General features: G+C 28.6%; 1 protein-coding gene across 3 annotated transcripts in view; it reads left to right on the forward strand.

Moving 5' to 3' along the window:
• The window catches only part of LOC107446747 (presequence protease, mitochondrial), a 44,613-nt gene extending 18,322 nt beyond the window's left edge, over window positions 1-26,291 (forward strand). For 2 of the 3 annotated variants that reach the window (XM_016061491.4, XM_071186032.2), the window contains 15 exons: window positions 1,240-1,374; window positions 4,191-4,329; window positions 5,926-6,039; window positions 7,546-7,675; window positions 10,523-10,643; window positions 11,266-11,342; window positions 12,296-12,461; window positions 13,280-13,380; window positions 15,995-16,103; window positions 18,400-18,512; window positions 19,479-19,532; window positions 21,381-21,452; window positions 23,068-23,182; window positions 24,163-24,296; window positions 26,158-26,291. In XM_016061491.4, the coding sequence (XP_015916977.1) occupies window positions 1,240-1,374; window positions 4,191-4,329; window positions 5,926-6,039; window positions 7,546-7,675; window positions 10,523-10,643; window positions 11,266-11,342; window positions 12,296-12,461; window positions 13,280-13,380; window positions 15,995-16,103; window positions 18,400-18,512; window positions 19,479-19,532; window positions 21,381-21,452; window positions 23,068-23,182; window positions 24,163-24,296; window positions 26,158-26,242 (1,665 nt within the window). In that variant the 3' untranslated portion in view covers window positions 26,243-26,291. Of the gene's footprint in view, window positions 1-1,239; window positions 1,375-4,190; window positions 4,330-5,925; window positions 6,088-7,545; window positions 7,676-10,522; window positions 10,644-11,265; window positions 11,343-12,295; window positions 12,462-13,279; window positions 13,381-15,994; window positions 16,104-18,399; window positions 18,513-19,478; window positions 19,533-21,380; window positions 21,453-23,067; window positions 23,183-24,162; window positions 24,297-26,157 lie in introns of all 3 variants that reach the window. The other variant, XM_016061490.4, reaches the window with a different exon arrangement.
• The last annotated feature ends 713 nt before the right edge of the window (window positions 26,292-27,004 follow it).

Raw genomic sequence — 27,004 nt, forward strand, 5'->3', positions numbered from 1 at the left:
CCAAAACGTCTTTTAAAGTAATATTTAGGTATTTTAAAATACAGTAAAATTCTGTTATAACAACAATTCATAATAGCTGATAAAAATGTTGTTATTGTTAACCTGTCATTTTAAGAAAATTCTTTTATTTAATGTTAAAATAGCAATAAAGAGACTTAAAGAGTCATGTTTATATCATTTCTTTTATTTTGTTTTAAAATATCTATCTTAGAGTGACTGCTTATGCATACAGATTGTAGACTAAATCTCGCAGTTCTGTCCTAAAATGTCTGTGACAAAAATATTAGAGCAACATGTTTACAAATCGTAGCAAGTTTTTGCAAGGTGAAAAATGAACACCTTTTGATGTTATTGCTAATTTAATATAAAGCTGAGCATGATATCAATAAAACTCTTTTGAAGTACTTGGTAGGTTTTCTAACTAGAACAGAAGAAATTTTCTTTGGAATAAAATTTTACCAGTATTTGCTTACACATCTCTCTATAAAAATAAAAGTTTAAAAAAAGGAGCGGTGTTCATTTTTTGCTTTTTCGTATTGATACAAGAAATAAATATTAAGCTTTCCCGATTTTAACTTTTTCATATACTTAAACAGCAGAAAAATATATTTCCTTAAAAAAATTGTTCTAGTAGTCGAAGGCTAGTAATTTTCAAATCATTATAAACATATAATTTTTTTGTATTTAATATTAGGTAGTGTTTTGGCAATGTTTTGGGAATTCGTCGTCAGACTGTACTTGTTATATCCAGCTATTGCTGTACTTGCTGGCATGCTCTATTTTTAGTGCAGGTCCTAAAAGCTTTCTATCGCAGGAAGAACTCCTTAAATAGCCATTGGTGAAATGTTGTCTGGCCTCTATGGTTCTAGAAAACCTATGCAATTTTATTGAGCACCAGTAAGGCTTTTAAGAAACATTTCATAGATTTTTTTAAGTATTTTCTTGCAAAGAATAAGTGCAAAGTATATTTGACGAGAAAGAATCCAAAAAGCTAAAATGTATGTTTTTTTTTACATTCTAAAATAAATTTTGGTATTTTAATTTAATCAAAGTTTGTTAATAAAAAATTCCATATTTTAGTTGGAGAGTTTTTTTTTTAAAAATTGTTATTTTATTCTTTATTTAAGTTTTGAAAATATTTTAGTTTTGTTATAGTAAGGGAAAAAGGCAACAGAAAAAAGAAATACAAAAAATGTAGGCTCATTTCTGTTTTAATTATTTTTTTATTTCATGTTTTAGAGTGTGAATTCTTTATGGAATCATGATGGATGCCCAGTGACTGGTTTTAAGGTGAATGACCATGTCCAGTGGTTTTTAAGGCAGATGAATGAAAATCCCCATTTCTTACAAGACAAGATAGTTCAGTACTTTAAAGTAAGGCAGTTAAATTGTAGCTTTCCATTTGAATTTTCTTTAGTTTGAGATTTAATTATAGTTAGCATGCAAAGGACTTGTGGCTACATTATAATAAGTCTCATTGTCAAATTGTTCAAGACAAAGTTTTTGATGAAAACCCCACATTTTTCTTTTAGGCTATTTGAATGTTAGAAGCATTTGTTTATTGTTCTTTTATCTATTGGAAATTATCTGAACTTAAATAAGTATTAAGTATCCAGGAACATTATGAAGGAACAATTTGATGTAAAAAATTTATCTATTTAAACAGGGTGACTTATTACAAGCCCTTGTTTTAACTTTTAAGACACATTGAGGATCAAACTTATCACTTAAAATAATATTTTTTAAGTTTTTTCGTTCTGTTTGCATGCTTTTCAAACCAATTGACTCTGTGGAATTGTACTTAAATTTGAACTCATCGGATTTTTAAATTACAGTAAATAATTGTAAGAGAAGTAAGAAATTTAAATCAAGTTAGTGTTTAGACAGGTTTATGGCATATAAATATCTTATTATTTTTTTTGTGAAGAAACATATTTTAAAAATACCCCACACTTTTCAAAAAATGCTTAAAATTGAAATTTATCATTTCTTATGTAATAATTGATAATTACTAAAAACCAATAATTAAGTTTAATTAATTGAAATTTTTTTTAACATAAGTATTTCATCACATTTAGTAGTTCACTAGAGTCTAAGCTAAATATTTAAATAAAAATGGCATTTTTATCTCTATTTGAAGCTTGTGTCTCTGGAGGTTAAATTATTTCAAATTATTTATGTAAATTTACGCATGTTTCAAATGCGGTAACATAAGAACATGTCTATCATTTGAAAAGTTTTATATCAAATAAATATATAAATTTTATAATTTATCATATTTTACTTCTGCTTTTTTTATAATTAATTTTATTCTTAATTTTAGTGTGAACTGAAGTTTAAAATTCCAAAATTAGATTATACAGTAAATATTAAAATTATTTATTTGTTTTATATATTTTGTTCTAGCTTGAATTTTTTAAAATTTATTTGCTTATCTGGTATTGTTTATCTAATTATTGAATTATAAACTCTATTTCTCTTTTTTCATTTCAAATATTGAATAATTTCATATTTTTTTAACCATACTATTATAATTTTATTAACTTAAAGCAGTGGTTACAAGTAGCATGCTACTTGTAGCTAAAATACTGTAATCACTACTTTTTCCATAGTTTGCAGTGTAGTGTGCTGCTTCTTAAAAGAAGTGTTGTACTGAGTAGTGCAATACAAAAAGAAAGTAGGTTGTAGTGATTTCTGGCAACTAGTTTTAACGTTACTTAAATAAAGAAACAAAGTTCAAACGCACAAAATTTTTTGAGCCTTCGTGGAGGCGTCAAAATATGCAATGAGAATGTTTCTGTGACCGAATGTTAATAAAATCTACAACTGATGCTTGGAAAAATCTGTGCAAAATCGCTGGAGTTATTTCTGAGAAATCAAATTTTAAATATGGCTTTTTTAAAATTTCACAGAACTACGTTTTTGTATGTGATTTCATGTTTTAAAATATCATCTGTATTAATTAATTAGCATATACCTCTTCAAACCATTAAGATTGATTCATAGAATGTGAAGATCCGATCATTAGATCAAAAGTTATTCAGCTTGGCCCGTTTTTGTTTAGTTTTTCTCACTGTACATTTTGAGGATTTAAAAAAAAAAAAAACATTGGTCACTTAAATCACAAACATTTTATAATTTCCAAGCATTTCTTAAATCACTGTTAAGAAAAGCATAGAGTTTGAAAGATAAAAAACAAATTAGAAAAAAGTGCTTTAGAATAACAAACTAATTCATGAAAACATAAATTAAAACTTAGTATCTCCTCATATTTAACCTAGCCAATTTTTTTAATCATTTTGAATATTGGAAAATCATTTTGAATATTGGAAAATTAAGTTCTCCAGTTAAGTTTGTCTTTTAAAAGTAGCAAAGTAGTGACTACATTTCGAAAGTAGTTTGTAGTCGCTACAATGAGAATAAAGTAGTTGTTAACTACAATTGTAATGAAGTAGTTGTAGTTAACTACAAAAAATGTAGTTGTTAACTACAATTGTAATGAAGTAGTTGTAGTTAACTACACTAAATGTAGTTGTTAACTACAATTGTAATGAAGTAGTTGTAGTTAACTACACTAAATGTAGTTGTTAACTACAATTGTAATGAAGTAGTTGTAGTTAACTACTGAAAATGTAGTTGTTAACTACAATTGTAATGAAGTAGTTGTAGTTAACTACACTAAATGTAGTTGTTAACTACAATTGTAATGAAGTAGTTGTAGTTAACTATAAAAAAATGTAGTTGTTAACTACAATTGTAATGAATTAGTTGTAGTTAACTACGAAAAATGTAGTTGTTAGCTACAATTGTAATGAAGTAGTTGTAGTTAACTACAAAAAATGTAATTGTTAACTACAATTGTAATGAAGTAGTTGTAGTTAACTACAAAAAAATGTAGTTGTTAACTACAATTGTAATGAAATAGTTGTAGTTAACTACAAAAAATGTAGTTGTTAACTACAATTGTAATGAAGTAGTTGTAGTTAACTACAGAAAATGTAGTTTTTCCTACTACTGATTTAAAGTGACTGCTTGGTTTAGTTGATTTTCTCTTTTTTACTTCATTTATCGATTGTTTTTTTAATATGAGTAAAAAAAATTTTTTTTTAAAAAAATCTTAATTATTTAAAATTGTTTGAAAAATAGTCTTATTGTGAAAATAGTGTTATTTTTATTGTTATGGTTTTTAGAATAATGCTCATAAGCTGACTTTGGTGATGTCGCCCAAAGAGAATTTTGAAGCTGAGCTGAAAGAGGAAGAGAAAAAACTTCTTGAATCGAAGCTGAATGTCTTAAGCGAGGAAGATAAATTACAAATTTATGAAAAAGGTATTTTAAAAAATAATTATTTTAGATCTTAAAATATAAACTTATTTTTCCTCTAATTAACCCTGCAATTTTCATATAATCTTATGCTTTTCTTTATAAAATAGCTGTTACATTTTTTCTTGTAGACGTATATGAGTAAAAGTCAAATTTTAAAAATAGATATTTGCTTTTTAACTGACTTATATATCGCCATAAGCATAAAAATTTATATTCATTAAATGTTTAAATATTTGTCTTCATTTTTAAATGTCCAATTTTTTTTCGCCAGATTATTTGAAACAGACCCTCTATTTTCATTAATTTGGCTCAATTTAAAATTTGCAAAGTAATTCTTCTTGAAAATAAATGCATCAAAACTGTATTAAAATTTTTTGAAAAGTTTGGAGAAAAAACTAACATCAAGTGATGGATTGATGATAGTTTGGGTGATCGAAGGAAATTAAATAAAATATAAAATTATCTACTACTTTAACCCAATAAACGTTGTGAAGAGGTGTTAGGCAAAGTGGTAACAGCCCCAGACATTAAGCCAAAGGGGGAATATAATCCATGACTAAGTGCTGTAAGAGTTTGAAAACTAATAACTTTGTATGGAATTTATTTCTTTTAACTGATCAGTATTTGGTTTGAGCAAACTATTTTTAAGGAAAAAAAGCCTGAATTTAAAATAATGATAATAATAAGCAAGTTTAAGGTCATCACATCAAAAGAGGCAGGGATAGCCTGGTGGGCAGAGTGCTGGACACTCACTCGTGAGAACAGGAGTTTGATCCCAGATGGCTGATGACTCTGTAGTAAATGGTGGTTGGTGCACATTAAATCTGTCAGGTCACAAAGTCCTCAATGTTCTCATAAGGAACTATACCTCTGGGGGTACTGAATTGGATATTGATCAATTTCTTTTTCAGGTCAAAATTACAATTTGTGGGTGAATGAATGGACATATGAATAGGTCTGCCCTTTAACGTGTGTAATATATGGGTGTGGCAGAAGTCAAATTCTTGGCCATAGATGGCGCCACTGGAAAACAAGAAGAATTGCTCTGTCTCTGCCTTAATGGCTAATGACAATAAGGTCATCAATATTTGAATATTTTTCACCACATTTAAGCTAAAATTAGAAAATTTTGTTAGAAATATTTAATTTTTTAATTATAGAATAGTTTCTCTTATCATTTATATTGAAATTGGATTATTATAAATATATGCCCTATAAACATTTTTTTCTTTATCTTCTCAGTGCATTTTACTCCTTTTTTAAAAGGCATCTAATCCAGAAGCTTGCTTAGGATTTCTCACACCCCTGCATGCCATTGGCCCTGGGCAAAATTGTACTGAAATTTTGCTGTTATTCACTATTTTCGCATTGAGTAACATAAGGAAACTAAAGTCACGATGCAAGAAAGTATGGCACTGTAAACTTGGGAAAAGGCTGGACTAACTTTCAGTGTGTTTATTTAATCTATTGGATTTTTAAAAACTGTAGTTTAAAAAGTTCTCAATATGTCACTATTGTGTTTTTATTTCTGTCACGCTAATTTAGCATTTGTATAGATAAAAATTTGAACCTTCTTCATTGCTTTTTGATTTTTCCTAGGCCTTGATTTATCCAAACATCAAACTAAATCAGATGCTTCTTGCCTGCCTTCTTTAGAAATTAAAGATGTGAAAGAGAAATTGGAAAAAACTCCCCTGAAGTTTTCAATGCTGGGTAAGAGCAACTCCAACCAAACAATTTCCATTATAGACTTTATGCATGGTAAACATATTTTAAACTTAGTCTCTTTTGCATGCAAAATATATTTACAGAACAAGGTAGTTTCATTATTTGTTAGCATACATGTCCAAAAAAAAAAAAAAAAAAAATTAAAGAAATTATGAAAGAGATAAAAATTTTCATTTTGAGAGCACATCGAGTTTTAAAATGACTTGCAACAGGTTTTACAGTGTTTTTAAAATCGTTATAACACCATAATTTTAATTTTCTTTAATGGCTCTTAAGAGTCTTCTTTGAATATTTAGAATTTAGAGAAAAATGAGTTCAGTTAAACATAGAGTAAGACATGAAATTTCAAATGCTGAAAAAGTGTTTTTAAAGTATCAAATGTAAATAAAATATTGCTGGATTAATTCCCCACTGCATAGTACTGATAAATATTGCCATAATTTGTTTGCTAATATTTAAAAAAAAAATTTCTGCATATGAAATTTCATGATTTACTCTATGTTCATTTGAGCTCACTTTTCTCTTAACTTTAAAATTTAAATTACGAAAGAAGGTTAAATAAAATTTGCCATGCTAAGTTTCTCCCATGATATAGTGTCAGTTTAAAGGTGTTTTTTTTACATTGGTTGTTTTAAAGTGCTTCATTGACCACTTCTTCTTTGCTTCGTCAATTGTTACCTTGAATTACACTGAAAACATATTTTTCATTATGGGTTCAACTTCTCTGAATTCCTTTCAAAGTATTAATGTTTGCATTGTATGAACGCATTATTCATTTTTCACATCCACGCACGGAATTTAAGCGGGAGAAATTTCTGTACTCGGGAATGTGACACTTTTATTGGAGATCTTGATTTCTGACATCACCTCCTGCCCTACCCAAAACAAGTCTAAAATCTTGTAAATTTGATTTGACGTGGTGGCTCAGGGAATAGAGCGTTCACCTTCCAATCCCAGAGATGGCTTGCACCCACCATAGTGTTGATGTAAAATATCTTCTATGGTAGATGGATCATAGGTTAGAGTCGCCGTCAAGCTAACGTTGGGAGGTTTTTGTGGTTTTCCTCTTCATGCAATGCAAATGCTGGTTAACTCCAACAAAGAGTCTTCCACAAAGGCAAGTTTTCCCAATACTTGATTCATATGTTCCCTTATTTTCTAAATCAGGTTCAGCATAACAAGGCTACGGAGTTGAACATTAGTAGTTGTAACCCCAAAATTGGGTTGGCTGTTCAACGACGGCTATAAATCACAGGGCCCAACTAAGCATAGCAATATTTTTACCCGAAACGTAAAAGCAAAGATAAATTTTGTTTCCCTTAGTTGTCAATTTTTTGTTGGTTTACTGTAAAATTTTGGAAAAGTTTTTTTTTCTTCGTTTTTTTTTTTCTATTTGACTGTGTGTGTCTTAGCAGTAATTTTTTTTAAAATAATTTTTTGATAAGTAGTTTTTATAAGTTATTAAATTGATTAAGTGTAAGTTATTTGCAGATGGCACCCTTGTACAAACTTGTGAGCAACCAACAAATGAAGTGGTCTATTTCAGAGCTGTTTTAGATGCTAATCGACTGTCTGAGGAAGATCTTATGCTCCTTCCTCTGATGTGTTCTGTAATCACACAGTAAGTTCCTCCTTGACACTCCTCTCAACATAACTATATCAACATATATTTTACTAGCTGAATATCCATTTTTTTTTGTACTGAGTATAAAAAAAGAACTCTCTTTTTAAATTGTTTTGGCTTCCTAATACCTCCAAAGTTGTGGGAACCCTTATGTAGGAGGTAAAAGGAATTTCCTTTTTAAGCAAAGCAAACTGGAATATATTATACTTTTGATATCAATAAAAAATTACATATGCTTAATTTTTTGTTTTGTTTAATAATGAAAGTTTTAAAGCAAATGATGTTGCTACAATGGTTTGAAAGAAAGGGCCGGGATAGCCTCGTTAGTAGGGCACTGGGCCCATGTACAAGAGGTCATGGGTTTGATCCCTGCCGACTGTAGATTCCCCGTATAGTAAATGGTTTTGCAGAATTATTTTTCCAAAAATTAAACTTGCAGGGATGTGATTCTTCCGCGGATCCGCTGATTTCCGCTTTTTTCAGATTTTTCCAAATCTTCCGCTCTTTTTTCATAAATTTCCGCGCGGAAAAAATTTTTATGCAGTAAATGATATTTTGTTGAAAATTTTTTTCTTCTTTTGTTGAAAATCAATTCGCAATCACGCAATTTAAAAATTCAATATCGCGATTTGTATTTAAGCGTTTTTAAAACCCAATATCGTGATTTGTATTTAAACGTTTTTAAAACCCAATATCGCGATTCATATTCCCGCTAGTTTAAAATCCGATGTCGCGATTCGTATTCATATATATTTTTAAATTTCAATATTGCGATTCGTTATCACGCGGTTGTAATATCAAACATCGATATTCGAATTTATACGCGGTTTAAACATTACTCGTTGCGGTAAGTATTCACGGACTCTAAAAATTATGCATCGTGATTCTTATTTACGCGATTTAAAAATTCAATACCGCGATTTGTATTTTCGTGCTTTTAAAATCCAATATCGTGATTCTTATTCACGTGATTTTAAAATTCAATATCGTGATTCTTATTCACGCTATTTTAAAATTGAACATCGCGATTCTTATTCACGCGATTTTAAAATCAAACATCGCGATTCTTATTCAAGCGATTTTAAAATCAAACATCGCGATTCTTATTCAAGCGATTTTAAAATCAAACATCGCGATTCTTATTCACCCTATTTTAAAATCGAACATCGTGATTCTTATTCACGCACTCTTAAAATCCAACATCGCGATTCTTATTCACCCTATTTTAAAATCGAACATCGCGATTCTTATTCACGCACTCTTAAAATCCAACATCGCGATTCTTATTCACCCTATATTAAAATCGAACATCGCGATTCTTATTCACGCAATCTTAAAATCCAACATCGCGATTTTAAAATCCGATATCGCCTTATTCACGCAATTTTAAAATCCGGCATCGCGATTCTTTTTCACGCGATTTTAAAATCCAACATCGCGATTCTTATTCAAGCGATTTTAAAATCTAACATCGCGATTCTTATTCACCCTATTTTAAAATCGAACATCGCGATTCTTATTCACGCAATATTAAAATCCAACATCGCGATTCTTATTCAAGCGATTTTAAAATCTAACATCGCGATTCTTATTCACCCTATTTTAAAATCGAACATCGCGATTCTTATTCACGCAATATTAAAATCCAACATCGCGATTTTAAAATCCGATATCGCCTTATTCACGCGATTTTAAAATCCAACATCGCGATTCTTAATATAAGGCCTCTAAAAATTGTGTGAGAAATGAACTTTCTTGTCCTATCAACACTGATGATCAAAAGTCTGCAAAACGCAGTCTACAGATCAGTCATGTTAATAAAAGACCATCGGAAAAACAAAGAACTGATAAGAAAGTCCATAAAGGTCCTTTGACCATTAAAGAAATGTTTTTTAAAATGATGTGATACATAAAATCGTGCTTATGCATAATTACTCTAAGTTTTCTAAATTATTAAAAAAAATTTTTTTTAATCAAGATTTTAGTTAAGAACATAATTACCATTTATTTATATTTATTTGAATAGATAATAATGTAATCATTATCAGATTGGCTATTGAATTCATATCATTTTTTCTTTTGCACGTTTAATGCTACAGTTATAAACTTCCTCTTTTTTGTGTTTTTGTCAATCACATCCCTGAACTTGAGGAGCTTTGCTTTGAAGAGAAATGTGTAACTTTTACAATTTGCAATAAATTCTCAGTTGTTTAGTTTTAACACAATGGAGTTGGATTTATATGGATGAATAATTTATGTAACTCTTTGTTTATAATTTATGTAATTCATCGTTTTGAAAACGGTTATACCTTAAAGTTACTATCATTATGGTTTGTTTGGAAATAGTAAGTTTGAAAAATTTGCACAAATTTGTACATTTTGAAAATGTTTCTCTATATGTTTTTCCCAGAAACTCTAGCCATTCAAATTAATTATTGTTCTTTCTATTGAATAGTTATGTTAATAAGCTGAAAAATTTCTTCTTTTTTTGTCAATGGCTTTGTATTTTTGTTTTGTGTTTTCTCTAGTATTTGGTATAAATTGTAACACTGTTGTTTTTTTATAACAGTTGCTAAATTGTAATACTGCTGTTACGTATAACTGTTTAGTAACAAAGTTAGACTTTTAAAAACTAAATATATTTTAATGTTTTTTTTTTCAGAATATTTTTTTCTGAAACAGATTTTTAAAGTAAAGTTTTTTGTGTGTATCTTATTCAAAACAAATAAATAATTGGCTTGTTTTGAATTTTCGGATGACCCATTTCGGTTATTATATTTTTTATTGTCTGTTTTATGTGTGTGTGAACTACTTTAAAAACATAATGCTGATTTATGTTTTTAGAATGGGTGCCGGTAAAAGAAACTATAAGGAATTTGACCAAGAAATTCAACTGAAGACGGGCAATTTCAGTACTTCGTTAAATCTGTTCCAAGACCCTTTGACTGGAAACGATTTTGATCAAGTAACTTTATTTCTTTTTTTTACCATTAAAATGTAAGCTTTATTGAAAATGGAACATTCTAAACTTTAAATATTCTTTGGTCACTAATAAGTTATTGTAACAAATAGGTCAAATTGCATTGCAAACTATAAAAATAAAATTTTCAGAAAGGTTGTTGCTTTATTGTTTGCATTGCTATAACTTAAAATGATTTATAGAAAACTTACGTTGCAGTATTAAATTGTGCTTACTTTTTGTGAAACATGGTTGAAATAAGTAATAGAATAAGATTAATAGATAATTTAAATTTTATGGAAATAATTTTCTTTCTTCTTCTTTATAATTATTATTGTTATTTCCCTTTTTGGTTGATGTACATGATAAAGTAAAATTGATTGTTTAAGCTAATGCAATTATTTTTGCCTTTTACTATTGTTGTTGTTTTAATTTTCCTTAGAATTTGAAAAAAAATTTCAGGAGGGAGAAAAAATCCCTCTTAATCTCATTTTGTGATAATGTATTTAAAGTGACCATAATTTGTGTTGTAATTTTAATTTTATTTAATCATTATTAGTTTTTATGTATAATCTAAATTCATTTAATTTCATTTTTTTTCTCTTTATAACTATGTTTTTTTGTTCAGGAAATACTTCTTTCATCTTATTGTCTGGAGAAAAACATGCCAGACATGTTTGCCTTATGGAAGGACATTTTTAATGAGTAAGTATAATTTTTTACTTCTCTATATTTCTGGTTAGTTTTTAACATTTCAAGCATATTTTAGCTGTGTGGAATAATTTCCTCATGTTATGAAAATGTGCAAATATTTGTCGAAAAATGCTTAAAATTTTAATATGTTAAGATTTTGTGGCTCAGCTTGCAGTAGGATTTAAAGGTACCATTTCTTAAGAATATCGGTAAAAATGTAGAACTATAACTTAATATTTTCTGCTTTACTAACGGCATAAGGAGCTCGAATTGGTATATTCAGGCAGCAAAAATGAGGCTTTAGAATTGATATCTTCCTCTTCGATGGACTCGTTTGTGATTCGGCTCCGTTGTGCATATTCCTTAATGATTATGGTTGGAAACTTTTACTTGCTACCACCATTCTTCTCATTTCTTCATTCCGAGACATTTCTTCTTTTTTGAACCTTCAAAAGGACATAAGTAGAGCTCATAGTGTTGATTAAAAAGTTTTCCGTTAGTTGCCAACTGGTTCCCCATTTTTTTAGTCAAAAATGCATTAAATGTGCCTTTTATTACACATTTTTTTTAAAGAAAAACAATTGAATTAGGATTTTGTCATATTTTGTAAATTGTTTTATTTCCCACTTGTTTCTTAACATTTTTCTTCATTTTAAAAATGAGGTTTGATGGTTGAGGTTTCAAATTATGATGTTTATCATAATTTGAAAAAGACTTCATAATCATAATAAAAATAAGCCTTACATTTATAGTATTGAAAGTTTTCTTGATCCTTTAAAATTTTCGATCTTTAAAAAATTAGCCACATGTTTAGAAAAGAGGACACTGTTTAAAATACTACAGCTGGCAATTGTCCATTAGAAAAATTTTATAAGTTTGTCCTACATCTCATTAATATTAACTTTATTTTAAAGTAAACCTTTACTTATTACTACAAAATGAAAAGTATTTTTTTTTTACTGCAGGGTTCATCTTGAAGATGGTGATCGTTTCACACAGTTGGTGAGACTGATTGCATCAGATATGGCCCAGGGGGTGTCCCATAGTGGCCATGCATATGCCATGAGAAAGGCCAGCAGCTACCTTTCACCTGTTGCTGCTGTCAGAGAAAAAACATCTGGCTTGGCTCAAGTAATCACACTTTTTATATTAGGTTATCTAAGAAATATTGATCTCTAAGTTAAATTTTACTATAAGTTTATTATAATTATATGCATTTGTTTAATATGGCATAAAGATTGCATGCATATCATTATATCCACTATTTAAATGGATCACATTTGAAATATACTCAAATATGATGTATCATTTGTTGCCTTTTAAGAGTAATGTGTAAAAATATTACCCCCCCCCCCAAAAAAAAAAAAAATTTTTTTTTTCTAATCTAAAAAATTTATGAACCAATAAAATAAGTTTTTTTTTATCATGTTCCAATTAAATTCAAATGAAGTATTTTTCTCTATTTTATTTAAAGATTCTATGACTTATATTCTTTTTTCTTTTAGTTTTGATTTTTTGTTTCTTTCAATGAAAAATTTTTTTATTGAATTTTTTGTTAGGAAATATTGGGTTTTGGAAGCAAATTAATTGTTTAGTATCAGTTAGAAACTAAAATTTTATCTTGTAAAAACTCAGTAAAATCAAAATTTGTATCGAAATTTTCACGAAAAAATTAGAATTTTTTTGTGTGAAATAGTGCGGGGATTTTAGTAAAGATAAAATACTTAAATGTGTTTATTAATTCCTAATATTTGGTTAATTTCATAACTATAAAGAAATGTATGTGATTTAATACAGAATAAAAATATCTGATACAATAATTATGCATTTTGTTCATTCATATCTAAAAAGATTTAGAGGGAAATATAATTTATAGTTCTTGAGAAAAATTTTTAAAAAGCTTTTTCTTCCTTTTTTATTTATTTTGATTTCCAATTATTTCCTTTTAGCTCATATTCTTGAAAAATTTGGCTGAAGCTTCTAACCATGATGAAATACTTCAAAAGATTAGGAAGTTAGCTGATAATTTATTTCACCAAAAAGTCAAAAGGTAACTATTTAATATTGCAGTACATGATGTTTTCTTTTTCGCTTTTTGTGCTTGAAATTATGATACAGCATATTTATTCATATAAGATATTTTTATTTATTTTTACAGACCTTCTTCAAAGTTTTTATTCTTTGTTTATTCCGTTGTATATTTTCAGATTACATAATATTCATAGTATAATTTTATGTTGCAAATTGAATAAGTTATTTACAATTCTTACTACGGAGTTTTTTTTTTAAGGCACTTGAATTCATAGGGCCAGCAGTAAATTTTAAATATTTTTTATTTTATTTTAGTTTGTCAAAAAATGAGAATGTCATTATCTTATGGAGAAAAAGAGTAGAAATTAAATGTTCATTTATTTTGCAAGTTGCGATGAAAAGAATTTTACAATGGTGCCATTCTACGATATGCTCTTCAGTATCTCTTATAATTTGTTTAATATGATTAAATACTTAACACGACAATTGCTGAAGAGATCAAATGTAATATGATTTTTCAAAAGATCCAACGATTGGACTGAGGGTGGGCAATTGGACATGAGAAGCCGTCTAACCCCTCAGTTCAACAAATTCAATTCAGATTATTATTGAATGTGTATTTGCTAACTGACGTTTAAAAGCATGGGGAAAAGTGGCAAGTTATTGAAAAATAATGCAGCAAAAAACTTTGCATTATTCACATTAAATTTTATATGATCTGGCTAAAGATTTAAGGCCAAAAAGTTTGTGGGAAATTAAAGTAAACCTCATAACGCTAGTGTTTAATGTGGTTGAATAAGGAAAGGTTTAAAACAGATTTTGATATTCTCTTGTTGTGGCATTGAACAATTATTAGCTATAAACTTGTTTTGAAATAAAAAGTTAAACGATACATTTATCAAGCAAAGAAATATTTATATTCGCTCTTTATAAAATTGAATAAAAATAAATTATCTGATTTATTTAAAGAGGGATTAGGAAAGATTAAAAAGGATTAAATTTATGAAATACGGAAAATTTTAAACCTAGTAAACATGTAATGACATCACATAGCCTGTCATCTTTTTTTCTTTTTAAATAACTAAATTTTTACTATATAAATTTCTTAAAATAATATCTCTATATTTTCAATGATAATAATCATAATTCTTCTAAAACAGAATATTAGAATAAAATATCGATTAAAAATAGGTTCTAAAAGCTTATCATATGGCATAAATTGTTTCATAAATTGCATAATTGTGTTCTAACAGGGTTGCCACATTATAGGGAGAATTGGGAAAACCTGTAAAATACAGGGAATTTAAGCATCATCTAAAATAACAGTTAAAATGCAGTGAATTTGATTTTTTTCCTTACATATTGAGAAAAAACAGGGAAATTTATTTATTATTTTTGTCTTTTAAAAATGCAGACTTTTTAAAGCACCGAGCTATATTATATTATTTCATTTCTTGTAACATTAATTGTTTTATGTTGAGTTGTTTTTTTTATCTCCAAGTTTTTCCAGTAACCAAAACTAGCGTAGTGATCCTAATATAGTTCTCAGAAGCGCAATGAATGTGTATTTCCTCTTAATATATTGTGTATTATATGTTTAGGGAAAAACACAGGGAACTTTTTTTACACATATGAGTAGCGACCCAGTAGTAATTTTATGTAAAGATATTTTTGGAGTTGAAATTGAGTTATAAAAAGAAATTCACTTAGCTTATTTCTTAAAATTAATTTGTTTTTTTTGAAAAAGTCAGGAGTTGTTTTCAATATTTTACTTACTATAAATAATTGCCAATAGCTTGAACTTCTGTGTTTATTAATGACCAAATTTAATATATTCTGCATGAATATATATTATATGTAAGAATGTATATAATTCTGTATGAAATGAATAGATAACACACAAAAGAAAATAGCTCTCTTGTGTAAATCTCACTTCATGACTATTGCTTATTTTACTGTTACTTACACAGGGTGCGTAGCATTTTTAAAAAGTGCTTAAGGGTGCTTATTTTTGATGTGCGTTTTTTAAAAAGCCTTAAATGTGCTTTTTCTATTCGGGGTTTGTAAAAAGTGCTTACCTTTCTATCTTTTAAAAAGAGATTTTTTCTTTGCTGTATCGATTGTTGTTCTAAATTACAAAAAATGCATGATTTTCCTCTGCAATATTTATCAGAAACTAGTTATTTTATCATGATTATGTAAAGTCTTTGAAAATGTTTTTGAATTTTATTGATTTTCTGTTTATAAATTAAGAACTTTAAAGGATAGAAATTTTTATTTTTTTATGACTGTCTTGATCCTAATTATATTTTTTTGGAAAGTGATTAAAAATACTTTTTGAGTGCTTAAAAGGGGCTTATATTATGTTGAAAAATCTGGCTACCCACCCTGTTACATTTATATAAACAAAGTCTGTCATTAGTACTCTTTTTCTTTGAATTTATATAGTAATCAGAACGGTCAAGCATTTCATAATTAAGAAAACAGCCTCCTACCGACATTTAAAAGTGATTTAAAGTATACTTCCCACAGCCTTATAAATAGTTTGATTTAAATTAGGTAGTTAATTTCAGTTATGTAAACTTTATTGATATCATTCATTTTGAATAATTTTGGTATTTTTTTCAATTCAGATTCGCCTTAAATGCTACTCCTAATGCTATGCCCAGTGCTTTCGATCAGCTATCAAGCTTTAACAAGGAAATTAGGCAAAGCAATGAAATTTCTAAAAATTATTCACCGGTAAGTTTTTTAAAAACTTTTTAATTAAATTGTACATATTTTAAGTTGTTTTTATCTTTGTTTTTCTCTACAAATCCTAAAAGGAATATTTTATTGTCATATATTCTTGGTTCTGTTAGATATGGTTTAAGTTTGAGAAGCACTAAAGGTTTAATTATCTTGAATGTACTATGTAGTTTGTGTTTTAGCTTGATTTTTGTGCTATTTTTTCATTTATTAAATTCTGCATTTATTTCATGCTAATCCTAACTCATATGGATAAAGAATAAAAACTATTTTCCTTTTTAACTTTGCGGTCTTTAAAGACTGATAGTGCTTCAGAGATGAATTTAGGCTGACTTTTATAGATTTCCTTAAAGACTTGTTAATCGAGATTTATAGTATTTTTAACTTATTATTTTTTTATGCACGTGATTCTTTCACCCATTCAGTTAAAATCAGCTCTCATTCGCCTGAAATTAAAATTCTGTCTTAGGATTTTGTTCTATTATCCAACTTTACGTGAGTTTCAGTGTCAATATTTTCTGTTACTAGGTGCATTCATGCAGATAGATTGTTGGATATACTATTGATGATTGGGTCGGATTCGCCAAATTGTTAGTTTTTGTAATCTAGCTAAGCCACGGGATATCGTCGTAAAATATTGATGTTTTCCGTTTATCTAGTGTAGTAACATCTCTACACTTGTAAGGCAGTACTTTCATTACGAGAAAGGCCAGTTACTACTCATCTTTCTCCTTGCTTCTATATTAATTTATGTAGAATGCTCATTCATTTGTTATGGATCAATGACGCTGTATCTCTATGCTTAAATGGCCAAGACTTTATCGAAACCTTTGTTCCTTTTTTTCCTAGAAGCTTACTGCTATGTACATTTAGACATCCATGGAAGTAGAGTCTCTTCTTGGGCATGTGTCTTGTCACGTTATATTTAAAGTTTTATTTATTTTTTCATTCAGGTATCATAGTTATTCTTGAAAATTAATTTGTTTGAAAACATTTGCTTAATTTAATTACTGTGTATTTTACTCAGTCCGTATATATAATCCACAATTGGTGAAAAACTTACTAGCTCACATTATGCTCTTTCATCAGTTTGATCTCTATCTTTGTTGATTAGAATTAATCTGTAAATTTTATTTGAATGAAGTTAATCAGTAATCTTGGTTAAACTGTTAATTTACATCTCTGAAAACCTAACTTTTTTTCTAATGGTGATTTATAATTGAAAATTGACCATTGAAATTCTTTATTTTTCAAATTGCTCATACCTACATCTTTTATTTTTAAGAATCCTTGCTCTTTTCCTTCTATAGTTATTGATCTTCCTATAGTTATTGATATAGAGACTAAAATGTCCTTTGCTAGGAATCACTTTTAAGTACCCCTTCCCCTCCCCCGATAAAAAAAACAAACAACAACAACTTGGATGTTATTTCTTTTTGCTCTTATTCATCCCAATAATGATTGGTCTGTGATTGGTAACGATTTTAATTTGCATCCACTAATAAAAATTGCTTTTTGACTTCAAGAGTGAAAGTATTAATAAATGTGTGTATTTTGAAGTGTTTATTGTTACTTGAAGTTTGCCAATGAAGAAAAAATAAATTTTGAAAGTATGGTAATTAATCAAAATTTCTATCTCTAAAAATTTAAGGAAATAGAAATCTTACTGGAAAACCAATTTTTCATAGCCATACCTTAAAATTACTTTAAACTAAGAAACCTGTCTGTAAGCTTTCAATTTTTTTTTAATTGGTCTGCTTTTTTACCATTTTTTGTTCAGTACAAATTTTAATAAAATTCGTTAGATAAATAAATTCTAAAAGGGTTTTTCTATTTTGATCAATTGTAAAATAAAATAAGAAAGTAAAGTTTCGAGCCTCAATAATCCTGTCTAAGACGATGTTGTGTTCTCGTGGATTCAACTTACGTTGGTGACGCCATGGTCTGCGGGACTCCGCCGGTCACTTTTAATTTGCTGTTGATCATTCCCCAGTGGATCAAAACGTTATTCCTTATTGGTTAAACTAGAGAATTTAAGCCTTTGTTGAAGCCAATTATTTTGTAATCTTTTCTTTTCGTTGATCATTTGTCACTCTGCTTGTGAGAGTACATTGTGTTTGTCTATCAGTTTAATACACTTTTAAAATAAATTGCGGAAATTTCGTCCTTTATTTGTCCTGTTGACATACAGATGCAATGATATTCTTGAGACAATCTCGGCTGTCAAACTTTAAATTGCTTTCTGGTGTAGAAGACTCTGTTTTAAATGAATTATTTCTTTTTGTTACAGATGGATATCAAGAAAGTGAGAAACCAGAGATCACATTTTGTCTTGCCTTTGTCTGTAAATTTTATTGCGCAAAGTATTTTAACAGCTTCCTTGAACCATGAGCATTTTGGAAGGTATGCTTTCAATAGCTTTTACTTTATTATTGTTCTAAAGTACTTGGATTTGTTAGTGAAGATGATATTCTTTTGCTTGTGAAATGTTCTCATAATAAGTTAAATATTTCTTATGATTATATATTTTGGCTATTATAATAATTATGAAACATTAAAATAAGTTAAATATTTGCTATATGACTTTAGTTTCACATTTTTTCTCACTTTTATGGCTTATTCAGTGGGATGAGGATTTTATCAGAAATAATCAGGAGCTGGCATTCATTCCAAATTGAAATTTCTTTAATTATGTCCCAACATTAATAATGACAATATTGTTTGTCGCATCAAAACAGTTTTTATTAGGTTATTTTCTAATTTATTTAAATAGTATATTTTATACACCAGAAAATTTTACTAAAAGTAAGAAACATTTTTGAATTTGCCCAACTTCTGCTACTTATTGTGTATACTTGAGGAAATTCCCTGGAATTTGTATATTTGTAGGCATGTACAAGGGTGGGTATAAAAAAAATCAAATTATCTTAGTCAAGGTTCATTTATTTAACCCTCCCCTCTGGCTAAAATTGTGCAAGCATTTTTGTGTTATGCACTATTTTCTGACTCAATAACATGGATAATTCAATAAGATAATTTAATGTATTTAAAATTTATTCTAGTGCATTGTTATATTGACGAAAGATTTAGTCGATCAGCTTGTGGTAGCATTTAAAAGTTACAATTTCTTAACAAGAATAGCTATACAAAATGTAACTCAATATATTATTCTACCTCAATTTCACCAATGTTTGAATTTATTAATTGAGGGGGCAAAATGTTTCTATTTTTGTTTTTGTCCCCCCCTAGTATATACCATTTGGAATTTTCATTTGAAAAGATATTTTTATTTTTATTCAGAACAAATCTATTTTTGTTTATCTTGCTTCATTTTATTTGCATCCTAACATATATTCTTTTTCTTTTCAGCTTAAAAGTTGCAGCCAAATTATTGTCTTCTAAATATTTACATTCAGAAATTAGGTAAATTCTATTTCTAATCTAGTTGGTTACTATTATTTTTTTAAAAATATTTTTCTTTTTTTTTAATATGAAACAATATTATGTTTCGCACACTTCTAGAAAGATGTTCCAAAATAATTGAAGGAAAAATAAATTTTATTCTGTCATTAGTTTTGGAGTTATTTTATGGCAAAGTTGATTTTTTTCCCTCTGTGATTCAAATTAGCAAAAATCTATTAGCAGCAAAAGCAAATTATAAGCTTTTTTTTTCCAGCCACATATTCCTATGCCTAGAAATGAATAATGTCTCACACTTTGTTTAAATTTTGAATTAGTTTTGGAGTAATTATATTTTAACAGAATTTTTGTTTTAGATGCAAAGAAAAAATTAATCACAGCAAATTTAAATGTGCAATTACATGTTAGATAAGGAGGTATTGTCTAGCTAATTTTAATAATTGAGTAATAATTGTTAGAAAGATGCTCTGGTCTTTATTTCATCAAATATTTGAATTGTTACATTTGTGATGAGATTCTAAGTAAAACCTCCATTGTAAATAATATGAAGTATAAACCAAGATGAAAATGAAAAGTGCAAGCCAAGCAACTGGAAATGAATTGCATAAGTAGTTCTGCATGTTGATGATCCACAGTTAGTATTGAGTGAGGTCCTAAAAAAGAATGTACATAGGAAATAAAGGTTAGTTTCCATAGGCATAATGTAAACCAGTTTCCCAAGGGTTGATATAAGCCTTCTTCATAAAGGAAAAAGCAATCTTTAGAGGCATATCAGCAGAGGATCTTTTTGCATTGGGCCATTCCTGTAATTAGGGGAGAAGAATGGATTGGTTTCACTTTTTTATTGATGGTTGGTCTTTTGTTGCACTATTTTTTTAACAGCACTGTACTATTTATTAAGATTTTCCTTTTAGAATTCATTTATATGATGCATGTTGATTATATCTGCTGTTAACATATTTTGACGTAGAACGTAAAAATGAAATGGCAGTTGGCGTGATGCAGTGGGATCAACCAACAACCAGTTTGTTTCTATATTTACTCTAGATAATAAAAAGCCTAAAGTTTCATTTAAGCAAAGTTTATTAATTATTTTAAATTGGACAGCAACATACTAGACAAGAACTATGGCGACCTCATTTCAGCAATCTAAAAACATCAATGCTTCAATCATAACAATCACAGTTTTCTCTAGACAGTTCAGCATGTCCTCATCTGGACCTTGCGCCACTAAACCCTACATTCAATTCAATTCAACTCTAGACAGTTCAAACACATATGTTACAAGTTCAAGCGACATAGCTCATGTCTGTCACTTTGCTTCTTTTGTGCATGCGTTGAATCTTTGTACATCTGATGCCCTTTAAAATCTGGGTATATTGCTCTCTCCATTAGTTGTTTTTCTGATGTAACATCTTGTTATGAGGAATTTCCCACGTTAGTTACATATTCAGGAACCGGACTTCTTCACTATTCTATATTCTTTAGCCCTAATTTAGAATTTATTTTTCAAATTTTACTCTTCAAAGTAAATTTCTTTAATGGTTTTTATTGACAAATAACGGCGTTATTATTAGCAAAATTAAAGTATATTATGTGTTCTATTTTCTAGTTTCGAATTAATTTTTCAAATCTTGTGCTTTAAAGTGAATTTCTTTAATGGTTTTTTTGAAAATTAAAGGCGTTATTATAAGCAAATTAAAATACATTATGCGTTCTATTTTTTCATTGTAATTGTGCACATTTACATGATATTATCTTATTATAAGCATTCTATATATCCTTATACATAGCATTTGTGTGGGGAAATAATTTTTTTGAATAATTTATTCTCTTTTCATCTTTATATAGAGAAAAAGGTGGTGCCTATGGGGGTGGTGCTAAATTAAATACAGAAGGTCATTTCAAATTCTATTCTTATAGGTAAGAATTTTTAATTTTTTGTTTCGTTTAAGTACATGTTAGATTTATTGTTTGGCATGTTTTGTTTCTTATACTAAATGTTATGTAACATATTATTATGTTAAAAAACGTTGCTTTAATATTAATCAACAATTTAATAATTAATTATTTCTGTCAGCCTTAATATTTATCAACAAGCACATACTGGAAATTAATCTTTTATTTTATATTGCCGTGAATAATCTAATTGTTTATAATTCTTTTTACGTCAAAATTGCTCAAAATAGATTAAAAAAAAGACACACATTTTAAAACATTTTTATATTTTACGTTGAATAAATATAATTAAATTAGTAAATATAGATTTTTTAATGTTCTATTGTAATTTTTATTTAAATATTGACCCTGAATGAAAGTATTATGAAATTTTAATCTCTGTTTTAAAAATCTCTTGAAAAATTGAAGCATATAATTTATTATATTTTCATCTTTAAGGAAGGCAAATGTCTGGGGGAGCAGAGTTCTTAACTTATTTTTCTGTTAATCTTGTTGGGTTTCCTTTCTTTATCTTGTTGGGTTAATCTTGGTGAGTTTTTGGGTATTTTGAATTTAAATTACTGTATTTCAAAATGAGTAAAACTTTAAACTGTCAAAATTACCGTAACTACATCAATACTACGCCTATGATAACTGGAATTATGTGTTTTAAATTACACTGATAAGCAATGAAATCAATACCAAAGTGCTAATTCTGAGTAATGAAAAAAATTTTAAAATTAAAATCCACAAATCAAATTGAAATGTTTTTAGCTTACATAATAAAATTATTACTTTTTACTGAATTTTTTTGTTAATTTAAAAAAAAAAAAAATTTTTTTTTAGTGTTTTTGTTTTGTTAGAAGCATGAAACTCAGCCATAGGAAAAAACAAATGTACATTTTTCCCCCTTAAAAAGTGGTGAGTATTGTATTTTAAACACTGGTGAGTTGTAACTTGACCAATGAATATAAACCATTTAAATGTATAAATAGCCGTAAATAGGAAACTTTCACTTCTAAGCAAATGAAAATTACATAACTTAAGAAAGAAATTGAATATTCTTCTCTAAATACAGTCTGCACTTTTTTGTACGAACCCATATCACTGGACTCTTCAACTGTTAACGACCGATCCCGACACATAAAGTCTCGTTTGCCATTTCAAAGACACAATGTGATTTTAATCCACATTAAAATGTCCAACCTAAACCATTCATTCCAATACAGCATCCAAAGTTTTTAATCCCAGAAAATCACTGCCTATATGTATAACATTTTCCCATTAACTTTAAATCAATGGGTAGCAAAAAATCTCTTTGAATGTTACCATTTAATGAATGTTAAATATCTTGAATTCTCTATGAATAAAGAAAGAGTGACAGGACCACTTATATTCTTATCCTTCCCATCTATGATAAAAAACATGATAGTTTTTGTTAAATTAAGACCAACTCATGTTTTATTTCCTATAATTATGCATTGCTACCTACTCTGCTGGATTTTCCAGTAGAGTAGGCACGTCCGACACGTTATATCAAGCATTGCCTATTTAATGTGATATCATCTAACATTTAAATCACTGTTGTTTGTTTTTTAAGGGATCCAAATGTTGACAAGACTCTAAACAGTTTTTCTGCTGGAATCGATTGGCTCATCGATGGTTCCTATTCTGCTCAAGATATCAACGAAGCTAAACTGGGTGTCTTTAGTGAAGTGAGCAACCATTCATTGTTTCTTATTTTATTCATTTTTTTTAATTGATTGATTTTAGAAAGTAGTTCATTGGTGAAGTTTTAAATCTGGACATAAGTTTGGATATAGCTTGAAATGCTGCGTCCATTTTTGTAACCGCTCATTTCGAGCTATATCCAGATTTAAAAGCTCACCAACGAGTTAATATTTATATCCGGATATGATACTCTTCTGTTCAAAGAAGAGATTCTCATCTTATAAGGAGAATAATTTTTTGTCTCAGTTTTTATTTTTGTTCCATATTTTATTTTATAACTGGTGTTGAACAGCCATCCTAATTTATAGTTTACAACTTCTAAGTTTAACTCATAGCTATATTATTTTGAACCCAATCGAGAAGACAAAACTTTTGGATCAAGTATTAGGAAAAATTTGCCTTCATGGAGGACTTTATGAGGGAACTATCCCGCATTTCCATTACAGGGACAGGGAAACCGTGTGTGGTTAGCCTGTCTGCAAGGGGACTTTAACCTGTGATCCGCCTACCACGGAGGATATTATTCTTTAGCACAGTGGACTAAGCAACTCCGGTGCAGAATTCCTATTGATCAGCCATAGTTGGAATTCAAACCAAGGTCATCCGATTGGAAAGTGCACGCTCTATCCCCTGAGCCACCACAGCTCTTTTTTGTCTCATTGTAAGATTTGAAGAATAACTTCTAGTTTTCACTTACTGTACATTTTCTCAAAATGCAAGGCTCTTTATATCACTGATTAAGACCAGCTTAACTTGAGTACTTATATTTTCAATCATTAGGAACACTGTTCATGAATTCACTGAAATTTACATTAATGAACTTTATTAATTTTTAAAAGATTCAGAGCATTCAGAACTTTGACTTTTGTGTTAGATTTTTTTATTCAGTCTAATTTTGTAGTATTAAAATTTTTTAATGTAAAATTGCTTAGAGTTAAAGATGCTGTTAAAATGTTGTTTATAGATTGATGCACCAGTTGCCCCTGGATCAAAAGGCATGAGTCTGTTCCTCAGTAAAATCGACCATGAAATGAGAGAAGCCCTGAGGCAGCAAATATTCAAATGTGATAAAAATTCTATTGTAGAAGCTACAAAAAGGTAACAAAATGCATTTCCATTTTTTTGTGAAATGATTCTTCAAATTATTCCATTTATTTAATTCTGGGTCAAGAAAAAAGGTTTCTTTAAACCTTGTTTTTTTTAACGATTTGTTAAATAAAAAGTATACATAAAAAGTAGTAAAATATATAGTAGTGAAAGTAAGTATAAGTGAAGTAAAAGTATGTATAGTTACGGAAATGTATTTTTTGTGTGCCTATTTTGCTAAAATTATGTATAGTTTTTTTTATGGAAAAAAAAATTAATAGAATTTTGCTTTCATAGTAGCGATTTACAGCTATGTGTAACCTAATGTGCATAAAAATTTTGACTTGATCTTAAATTTAGTTTTTCTTTATTTTGAAGTACTCTTATTTAATATTTTATTCATGCAAAATCTATTTAAAACTATCTGTGGCAAATTAATATATTGTAGTCAAAAACTCTTTTATAGCAAGAACACCAAAACCAAATTAATTTGTTTGCTACTCGTAAAATTTGTTGAAAATAAATATATTTTTTCATCATACTTTTCCATTAGAAGCATTTAGTGAAAATTGTGTGAACATTCCCAATTAAGATATTTAACTGTTTTTTCTATTTATGAAGTCTGACTATTAAATAACCGGACTGTGCATACCGTTAGAGTTAATGTGGAGGAGAAGGAATGGAATGTAGTTGATCTTGATACTCTCAGTGCAGATGGCGCACTGTCCGATCCTCTGTTTTTTTTTTTACTTTGTTTCTTATCCCAATCATTTGATTCTTCCTCTAATTCGCGAAATTCCGCGAATCTCAAGACCGTTGATTCACAGACTTCCACAAACGAATAATTCATATTCGGACAAAATTCATAAAAGACATTATTGTATTCAAGTGTCGTGATCATGATCAGCTAAAAATTTATGAGTGCTTTAATTTGAAATTTTTTGAGAACTAGCTAAATGCTTTAAATTGCAAAAAGAGGTTGTTAAAAGAGCATGTTACGTTGTGAAATTTTTGACTAGCACGAGAGATTAAGGCTGATGAATCTCTGGTCAACTTGTGAATTCAAGAACTGATAAAAACATAAAAAAAAATTTATGAAATCATGCGTGAAGACCAAGTATTTTGATGCCCTCAGATATTATAAACATTGGCAGGGGCGATAAGAAATATTTTGATGGATGACCGAGGATTTGTACAAGACTGAAGTTTTCGCAAAACTATTCCTAAAAACCTGACGTGCGAATTAAAAATGAACACCGAAAAATATTTGCTTTGACATCAAGGAATGCTTCACAGAAAGTTCTGATTGAAAATGTCATCACATGTGATGAAACTTGGATTTTTCATTACAACCCTGAAACTAAACCGCAATCCATGCACTGGAAAACCCTCACATCGAATGAGCAAGTCCAAGAACATTAAAAAATAACAAGAATGCTGAATCTATTCCATCATCTAGTTTTTGAATTGCATAAAAGCTAATAAGACAATTTTTTAAATCCATTGATTGATAAAGATTGAACAGGAATTTATCAATTATCTATTTGAATTTATCAGTGCTGGTTAGTAGGGATAATTCACTAATTAATTTCTAGCAACAAGCTGAAATTTGAAAATACATCTAAATGTTAAATTGTTTACATTTTAATATTAAAAAAACACACACACACTTAATTTAGTGGCTCCTAGATGTTATGTATGGTAAGTTTGTAAATATTGAGTTATGGCTTTTTGTTTTTGAACAGTATCATTAAAAATACTTTGAATACAGCAAGTTAATTCGAATCAAGTTTTTATATAAAATATTTAAGTTTTTTGCTTCTTTGTCTTTGAAAATTAAGGGATACAAAAATATCAAACTTTTTAATTTTAGGTATCTGAAAAACTCAGAAGACATAGGCACAGTATTAATAGGTCCAGAAATTGAGAATTCACAATCAAAATGGTCTAAAATATAGAATTGTATATAATGTATATATTTTAATAAAGTGTTTTTAGCTTATAAAAGCTGATTTCTTTTATTTCCATCATATTGATTATTTCAATTATGCTGAAGAATCCATCCACATAAGATACTATTTTCTTTAAGTATATATATACAGGGAGGGTGTTTATAAATTTCCGGACCCATTTTGATGTTTAATAACTAATAAAATAATGAAGATATAAACAAACTTATGGCATTTATTGATGGAATAACTCATATATTTTCCTTTTCAGGTTTGAATATCTTTACTTTTGTAAATATCGTCTGCATGTGGGGTTAATTTCAGATAATTTCATTTTCCAGTCTAAATATCTGTACTTTTCTAAATGTCGTCTGCTTATTAATTGCATTTTTGTCTCTTTTGTTTTTGGCAACTATTGCAATGTTATGTTCACTTTTGATGTGTTTGTTCTATGTAGTACTTTTCTATGTGATGTTTTATTCAAGCGGATACTAAGGAGAATGCATACACCACAAGAGAAAGCACAGATTTTATGGTGGTTCATAGAAACGAATAGTGCAAGCACAGAGAAATTGCAGTAGAGTTCACCAAAAAGATCTTCCATCCAAAAGCAGCATCTTGCGGTGGAAGAAGAATTTTTTAGAAACTGGAAGTCTCGCAGATAAGAAACGTTCCGGATGTCCTTGCACAAGTGATTTTTACGTTGAGTGTGTCAGACAGACATTTTTGGACAATCCTAGAAGATCTGTGAGATCAGCGGCAAGAGAATTG

The sequence above is a fragment of the Parasteatoda tepidariorum genome, chromosome 5 (genome assembly GCF_982258835.1).
Source record: "Parasteatoda tepidariorum strain Cologne lab strain chromosome 5, Ptep-v5.0, whole genome shotgun sequence".
Lineage (NCBI taxonomy): Eukaryota > Metazoa > Arthropoda > Arachnida > Araneae > Theridiidae > Parasteatoda > Parasteatoda tepidariorum.